Source organism: Myxine glutinosa, chromosome 7 (assembly GCF_964187855.1).
Source record: "Myxine glutinosa chromosome 7, kmMyxGlut1.1, whole genome shotgun sequence".
NCBI lineage: Eukaryota > Metazoa > Chordata > Myxini > Myxiniformes > Myxinidae > Myxine > Myxine glutinosa.
Genome location: NC_136267.1, coordinates 36,884,554 through 36,892,760, shown reverse-complemented (window position 1 = coordinate 36,892,760; position 8,207 = coordinate 36,884,554). Strand labels below are relative to the sequence as shown.

The 8,207-nt window shown below is 44.0% G+C and overlaps 1 protein-coding gene across 2 annotated transcripts in view; it reads right to left on the bottom strand.

The window, feature by feature from the left end:
• The window catches only part of LOC137431126 (fructose-1,6-bisphosphatase 1), a 9,561-nt gene extending 2,044 nt beyond the window's left edge, over positions 1–7,517 (bottom strand). Inside the window, exons 1-6 of one of the 2 annotated variants that reach the window (XM_068122091.2) lie at positions 7,205–7,517; positions 5,309–5,471; positions 4,252–4,344; positions 956–1,096; positions 625–689; positions 424–496 (exon numbers count right to left, since the gene is read on the bottom strand). In XM_068122091.2, the coding sequence (XP_067978192.2) occupies positions 424–496; positions 625–689; positions 956–1,096; positions 4,252–4,344; positions 5,309–5,471; positions 7,205–7,449 (780 nt within the window). In that variant the 5' untranslated portion in view covers positions 7,450–7,517. Of the gene's footprint in view, positions 1–423; positions 497–624; positions 690–955; positions 1,097–4,251; positions 4,736–4,903; positions 5,472–7,204 lie in introns of both variants that reach the window. The other variant, XM_078781492.1, reaches the window with a different exon arrangement.
• Between the last annotated feature and the right edge of the window lie 690 nt (positions 7,518–8,207).

Below are 8,207 nucleotides of genomic sequence, written 5' to 3'. Positions count from 1 at the left end.
AGAATATTCCTCAATTATAGCGACACGAGGAGCAGAAAAAGCTGAAAATTCCTGGTTTCTAATCATCTCGAGGTACACAACAATTGGAAGTGCCAAACTTTTCATCACCGAGCTTGTCTCCCGGCAGAATTAGAAATGTTATGACCTAAGACAACTCCATCCAAAACCTCAAAACTTTAGATAAAAGTGCACAATCGAGCTATATTTGAGGATTAAGGGCCCCTACTAGTAAGGTACCACCCACACCCTGAACAAATTACAAATTCCTGCTCTACCCTGCAGAGGGCACTGCATCAGGATGGCACATCCGAGAGAACTAATGCCAGCCCACAGCCACTTGCTGCATATGAAAGACAACCTGAGCCTGGCCTACCCCTCCCACTCCATTCCCTCCCCCCCCCCCCCCCCCCCTATTTCTCATACCTTGGGAAATTTCATGTTCTGCAGGTACTCTGTCATCGCTGGTTCAAAATACTTTGCATACCCCTCATTGACACTGCGAATAATGAAAGGAATTGAAAACAAAATAAAACGAGGAACTTTTCTCCTTCTTAGTTTTACTTTTATCAAGATAAACAGGAGAATGTCAAGGAATCGATTTTTTTTAAAGATGTGTTTAAATACCTGTAGATTTTTCCCCTTTTCTTGATCTTTACGTTACGATCCACCAGGATGAACTCTCCAATAGCCTAAGGACAAGGTCGGAATCGTTCTGAAATGGTACGCATCCTGAAACGCATATTATCAAACATTTTCTTTCAGATCACATGAGCTGGATTTGGTCGACAGCAAGTAGGCGTCGAAGCATGCAACAAGCGGAAAAGAAAGTTCCCAGATCACAACCACACCCACCAGACATCCAGGGTATGGTGTAAAACGCACGATTGCAGTAGCACTGCAATCCCGTTTAAATTAGTCACAGTAGCTCCATTAGGGAGGAAAACACCGAGCTCACTGGGTCCAACATGAAGCAATCGACACCATTTCCAGTGGACAGCACCAGCATTGTCGCGCTGCCGTACAGTGCGTAGCCTGCAGCAACGAGCTTGCGTCCTGGCTGCAGTGCATCCCGTGCAGTCGGCTCACCTTCATCATGCTGAAAAGGCAAAACAAATCGCCCAATTGGAATCATTAACAAAAGAGCCAAGTGTCTCCCACAATATCTGTTATCCGATCGACTGCAAGCATTGAGGAACCTTAACCGTTTATACACAGACCAAGAAAGAGCAATCAGAGATTGCAGATCCTCACCATGACGTGTTTTTCGTGGTTTTTAAGGATTTTGTGTTAAAACAAATATGGCGGCCAAACCACGTAACAGACGTCTTTTTTTTTTTTTCCTCCACCAATTTATCCCTGGATGAGGCTCAATAAATTTCATCTTGATCAGATAAAGTTTTGTACTTGTCGAATTATGACGTCATAATGGAGGCACCTATGACATCATTAACATATTTTATTCCCCATGGAGAGTTCTTTACAATGAGTCATGTCGCAATTTTCGTCTGTGCAGCACCTTTTTTCGGTTTTTCCAAGGTGGCACCCTATCACGTGACCTATGACATCATAATTGTCATCTGCAGGAGGAGGTGCAACTATGGTGAAAATTTCCTGACAATCGGACCAACGGTTGCAGAGAAAATCATATTTACTATTGCAGACAAAGACAGACAAACGGACTCAAATGCAATACCCTCTCCTCTGGCGAGGGTAACTCGAGAGTTCATAGAACACCTTACCCCGTGCAGTCTTGAGAAAGAAGGACATAGGTCTGTGATCGGCAAATTTGATTGATTGTGATGTAAAATTTGTCCAAGTCCAATTTTGTCCAAAACTAAAGGTTTTTGAAAGTGTCAAAAAAGCAATTTGTGTTCAAATATGCGATTAGATCGAAATAAAGTAATGATTTTAAAGGTTGTATAATTTGTTTTCGCAAGTTTACCGCCATCGATTCAGCATTTTTTACGCCACTTTATTTATTTAACACGTCACGTTAGTTTTTCGGACCTGTTGTTTGTGTCCTTTATGACTTAAAAAAAGAAGAGGTAAGTTTCCCATTTGGAATGATTTCCCATTTTGTTTCACTGCCAGGCAGCCAGGGTAAACTAGACATAATTCGACATCGCGCCGTTGACCAATATGCCTCGCCGACCAAGTCTCCGCTTACCCTAACTTTGACCTTAAACTTCAAGACCATTTGACCTCAATATCAAATCTGTACATATGCATCATGGTACATGTATAGTTTTGTTCAAATCCAGACCTAGATATCATTTTTACCTGGCATGACCTCTATCCTATCGATGCTAATAACTAATCAGTTCATCTTTGGATTACAATTACTAGGGCATGCCCGTACTATATCTATATCTAAAATTATATCCCCCCCCTCTATTTACATGAAATGGTTTGGTCCAAAGCGAACGGCTTGCGAGTACGGTGACAATCCCCCCCCCCCCCCCCTCTATTTACATGAAATGGTTTGGTCCAAAGCGAACGGCTTGCGGAGTTTGGTAAAGAAATCGCCATCGCGTGCACAAACGCGCAGGAAAGCGAAAGAATCGCAAATTAGTTTTAATTAGTTTTAAAACATAGTTTAACGCCAACATAGTTTGCCAACGTGAAATAAATGAATACGCTCTCAAATGTGCCGTCCGAGGCAGAGTCTGTTCGGCACGTTCGGCACACGTGATAGCTCGCTGCTCTGATTGGTTGAATCGTTTTTTGGACATAGCTCGGTAACTACTTGTCCGATTAATATGAAACCTTGAAAAGGCACATCCTCGGGTCCCCAGCAATATACCTGGCAAGTTTAAAGTATATCGGACCCGTGGTTGTCGAGAAACAGCGGTCACAGACATACAGACATACAAACATACACACAGAGATTACTGGAATTATAGATAGATATACTTGTATCAAGTTTGGTCAAAATCCCATCATTGGTTCACGAGGTATTATACAACTTTACACAACTTGACCTTTGACCTCTTGACCCAAAAATCGAATCAGTTAATCTTTCCATCATTATACATGCCCCAAGTTTGATTTAAATCCCTTCAGCTGCTCTCTGGTATCAGATTTCTACCTGACATTACCTCTGACCTATTGATGCCGAAATCGAATCAGTTCATCTTTGCATCACAATGTATACTTGCACTAAGTTTGGTCAACATCGTCACTGGTTCACAAGTTGGTAACAGAATTTTTACCGAACTGGACCTCTGACCTTTGACCCCATAATCTAATCAGTTTATCTTTACATCATTATACATACCTGTATCAAGTTTGACTTTGTTCCCTTCAGCCATTCTCAAGTTAACACGGTAATGAAAACCTATCACGGACAAACGGTTGGACTAACAGACAGCCGGATGGACAACCACAAAACATAATGCTTCTGGTGACTTCATCAGCGGAGGCATAAATAAATAAAAATCTCTTCTTTGCGCATGCGCGATAGAGAGAGACTAGTTTTTGGAATTTAGCTGGGGTGGGGGATTTGGAGCAGCTTTCAATGGATGAATCTTTTCAAAATACACCGTGAGGTCTTCAAGAACCACCGGCAGATGCCGACGGGCACGAACGCCAACTTGATGACCACCAAATGGACAGCCGTACTCGAGGAAGCAACACCCTATTGTACACTAGGACGAGTCCCCGGCTGTGGGTATCACACCCAGAATAAACAGCTCAAATGCAAAGACGCTACCTCTGAGCTGTGTTGCGTGATCACAGGCGAGATGGCAGATGCCAACACATAAAACTATTCACTCTTTAGGACAAATAGGGCAAAATGACGAAGATAGTCATGGGGCCCGCAAGGCTAACCCCCGCTCTCGCAGGGAAAATGGCCTTAAAATGCCTGTTGTTGTTGTACTCTTTAGGACAGAGAGGCTGTTGTCGAAGCCAATCCAGGGTAATTATTAGCAGCTGTGGTTTTATAGTTAACCCCGTTGGCCATTATTGCACAATCTCAATCTTTCTCAAAACATTTCTTGCACAACTTAATCCCACCAAAAGACAGACAACACCCAGGTGCTTAAAGGGAAATGGTGTATGGGATGCATGGGGACAGAGGTAAGATAATGAGGGAGAGAGGGAGAGAGGGAGAGAGGGAGAGAGGGAGAGAGGGAGAGAGGGAGAGAGGGAGAGAGGGAGAGAGGGAGAGAGGGAGAGAGGGAGAGAGGGAGAGAGGGAGAGAGGGAGAGAGGGAGAGAGGGAGAGAGGGAGAGAGGGAGGATGACATACCTTCCTGTAAATTGCAAATATAGTTCCAATAGAGGCAAGACAGTCTATGTTTGAAGAGCCATCCAATGGGTCAAAGCACACCACGTACTTGCCCTGCAGAAACGAATGACAGAAGGAATGCATCGTTAGGAAAACTTGCTGCACAGGTTGGACGAGAACAGCACTCGGTCGAGAGCACGTCTCCGCCAGGCTGAACAGTTTACGTTTTGGATCCCACCGATAGGCTGGATCTGGATCCGGGCTGAAGCAAAATCTAATGGCCTCGTTCTTGTCACTTACCCAACTCATCCACCAAATTTTGTCATAACTCGACCACAACTTTTTGAGATATCGTATTCTATATCGTTTTTGGCCCGACCACTTAATGGCGAAGAATCACTTCAAAAATTCTCCGATCTGGATTTTAATCTTCACCAAAGTCGAATCTATTTTTCCTTGTCAGACACCCAACATGTCCACCAAATTTCGTCCAAATCATCCATAACTATTTGAGATATCCTGCTATGTATCGTTTTTGGCCCCGTCTCCCAATGGTGAAGAATCACTTCAAAAATTCTCCGATCTGGATTTTAATCTTCACCAAAGTCGGATCTATTTTTCCTCGTCAGACACCCAACATGTCCACCAAATTTCGTCCAAATCCATCCATAACTATTTGAGATATCCTCCTATGTATCGTTTTTGGCCCCGTCTCCCAATGGTGAAGAATCACTTACAATAAATTCTCGTGGCCGGATATTCACCAAAACCTAATCATTTCGTCCTTGTCACATACTGTACGCTACATCACCACCGCATTTCGTCCAAATCCGCCCACAACTTTGAGATATTTTGTCCACAAACAGAAAGACAGGGGTGAAAACGTAACCTCCATCCACCTTCTGTGGCGGAGACAAATGCTGGATTACAAGGGATTTGTAATGTACCGAGGGGTTTGATTGTTTATGACAATACCCATATGGATTGTTTGGCCATTTTCTTGCTTCCTTCCCTCCAAATTGCCATTCACCACCAGGGATAAAAAGGAGGGCAAATGTGCAATCAATTTGTCGCACACCCGCTTGTCTGCCTCAACCACAATGATCCCTTCGTTTTCCTCAGAGACGAGAAGACATGCGGTGAAGGACGAGCGAAGCATGTTGATCACGAGGTCGTTCGACAGGACGTCCAGCTTCTTCACCTGATCGCCCGTAACATTGGTCCCACCCGCGATGCCATACCTGAAAATGGTACGTGCGAACAGATCGTTTGACACAACCCCACCCAGTAAGCACCAAATTTGCTCGAGGAAACCCCACCAGTTTATCCCTAATAAATAAACAAGAAGCCGTCATGCGGAGCACGATACTTGCAATATCCACCGCCCCACCCCAAAGAAAAAAAAATTCCATTGATACAAATTGTCCATTTCATCAAGATTAAGATTGACAATCTTGATCAAAGCTCAGGGCAACAGGAAGAAAAGCGACGATTTTTTAGATGAAAAATGATTGTAAGGTTGACCTTGAGTTGACCTTTTGACCTCAAAAATAGTTTCCCTATTTAGTGACTAAATGTGCAAATGCTGTTCAATTTTCAAGTCAATCGGATGAAAATTGAGGATTTTAAAAACTTGGCCTATGTTGACCTCAAAAATAGTTGGTGGTTGAATTCAGTGACTACATATGTAAATCCTTTTAGAATTTCAAGTCAATCAAATGAAAATTGGTGATTTTAGAAATTCGGCCTTTGACTTTTTGGCCTATGTTCACCTAAAATATAATTTGTGGTTGAATTCAGTGACCAGATATGCAAGTTCTCTTCAAATTTCAAGTCAATCGGATGAAAATTGAAGCTTTTAGGAATTTGGCCTATGTTGACCTTTTGGTCTATGTTGACCTCATATACTTGGTGGTTGAATTCAGTGACCAGATATGCAAGTCTCTTCAAATTTCAAGTCAATCGGATGAAAATTGAGGATTTTAGAAATTTGGCAAAGTTGGTGACCTTTGGCCTATGTTGACCCCAAAAACAATAGGCTTCTCAATTGGGACGACCTATACAACTTGGTAAAGTTTCGTGACGATTGGTTTAGAATTGTGACCTGTAGGCCGGTGACAAACAGAACCACAAACGCATCCGACCAATATACTTGGGGAAAAAAAAAAAATCTTCCATTTTTCAAGTAATAAACTTCAACTCCAGCATGTTCCACAACCCCCAGCAACGGCTCATGACCCATTGTAGACCTCCATCTCAACACTTGTGAAGCAGGATAAAAACTTGCAAAACAAATGACAAAATTGGTCACCGTGGCGTCATCAAATAACACCATATTGACAAGCTCGGGGGTACGTCGTACTATGGGATGGCATATATGGCTCAAACTAGAAAGTTTTGTCCTTTTAGGTTTTGTAAAAATGCTTTTTCGAAGTGGAACCAGTTCAAAATGTATGGGTTTGTAATTGGCCAGTTTAGTGTTGGCATTCTGAACAGATGGCCGATGTAGGAACCCAGGTTCAAATCCCTACAACAAGCATACACGTTTGTCCATGGCCCATTGATGTCCTAATAATTGAGGTAAAAGTACATTGATGTCCACCAATTTTTTCACATGTGAAATGCATATATACAAGCATGACATTGTATACAAGCATGTGTACAATGTCTCAAATGCATGGCAAACCGAGCTGGTACAAAGTCCATTTAAATGCTGAATATTGCAAAGGACACCAACTCACTATCACACAGAATGCAGAGGAAGAAGAGATGCGGGGGCGGGGAAGTGAGGGGGCGTGGCAAACGAACTAACCCAACCCCTTTGCTAAGCCACGTCATAAAGGATTTTTAAAAGGTGTAAAGTTGACCCATTCGTTGGAGAAAACGTTTTAATTGTTTACACTCCCAGTTGTACCTTGTACCACCTGCACACGAGAAACCGCGCGCCCAACCTTCCCTGGAGGTGCCAGCTTACATGTTGGCAATGCCAGCTTTGCGCACGGCGCAGGAAATGGCTTTGATCGCCGAGCACAGAGCGTTGAGCAGTTGCGTGAACTCTCCGGTCCCACCGACCTTGCGACCTTCCTGCAGCACGAACCGCGTCATCGTCACCACGTCCGTGTCGAACGGGGCCTGGTCCGACATGCTGCAAACTCGCACACCTAACCCGCTCCACGCTTCAACAAAACAGAGACAGAGAATGCTGCAGTGTTTGAGCATATGGAGCCCCTTTAAAGAGCCGCACCTCCGGGGGGCGGGGCAAGTCTTGTCCAATGGGATAGCTCGCTTCCGCGTCACGTAGTTTGAGATCACGATTTTTATGTGCTGAGTTATCAAAGATAAACAGCTGTTCTCTGGTAAGTTTGGTTATCATGGCGTCTGCCTAGTTACCCTCGCCAGAGGAGACGGTATTGCATTTGGCTCTGTTTGTCCGCACAGAACGTGTGTATTAATTGCATTAAACACTTTAAATCCTATGACCCATTGCATTAAGACTATGAAGACCCCAAAATCCCTTAGACCCTTTATAACCAGAAGACCATTTAAGACCCTTTCGAACCCGAAGACCATTTAGACCCCTCAAGCCATGATCATTCCTGGGAAAACCACATTTCCAAGCTGGCCTCCAAAGCCAGTCGCCGACTGGGCATCCTCCGTCGTGCGAAGTCCTTCCTTGGCACACCTGAGCTCCTCACCACATACAAGGCTTTCATCCGGAGCTAAATGGAGTACTGCTCTCCCCTCTGGGCTGGTGCTCCTGCCTCACACCTAGCTCAGCTTAACGCTGTTGAAACCAAAGCTTTCAGAATCATTGGAATCTCCTGCGATGAAGCTAACTACGAGGGCCTTTCACTTTCTCACCGCAGGCAGGTTGGTGGTCTTTCTGTCCTTTACCGACTCCTCTCCGGCCTTGCTCCCCCAGCTCTCTCTGTGCTCTGTCCCCCCAAATATTCCTGCAGGTCACACAAGTTCTGCCT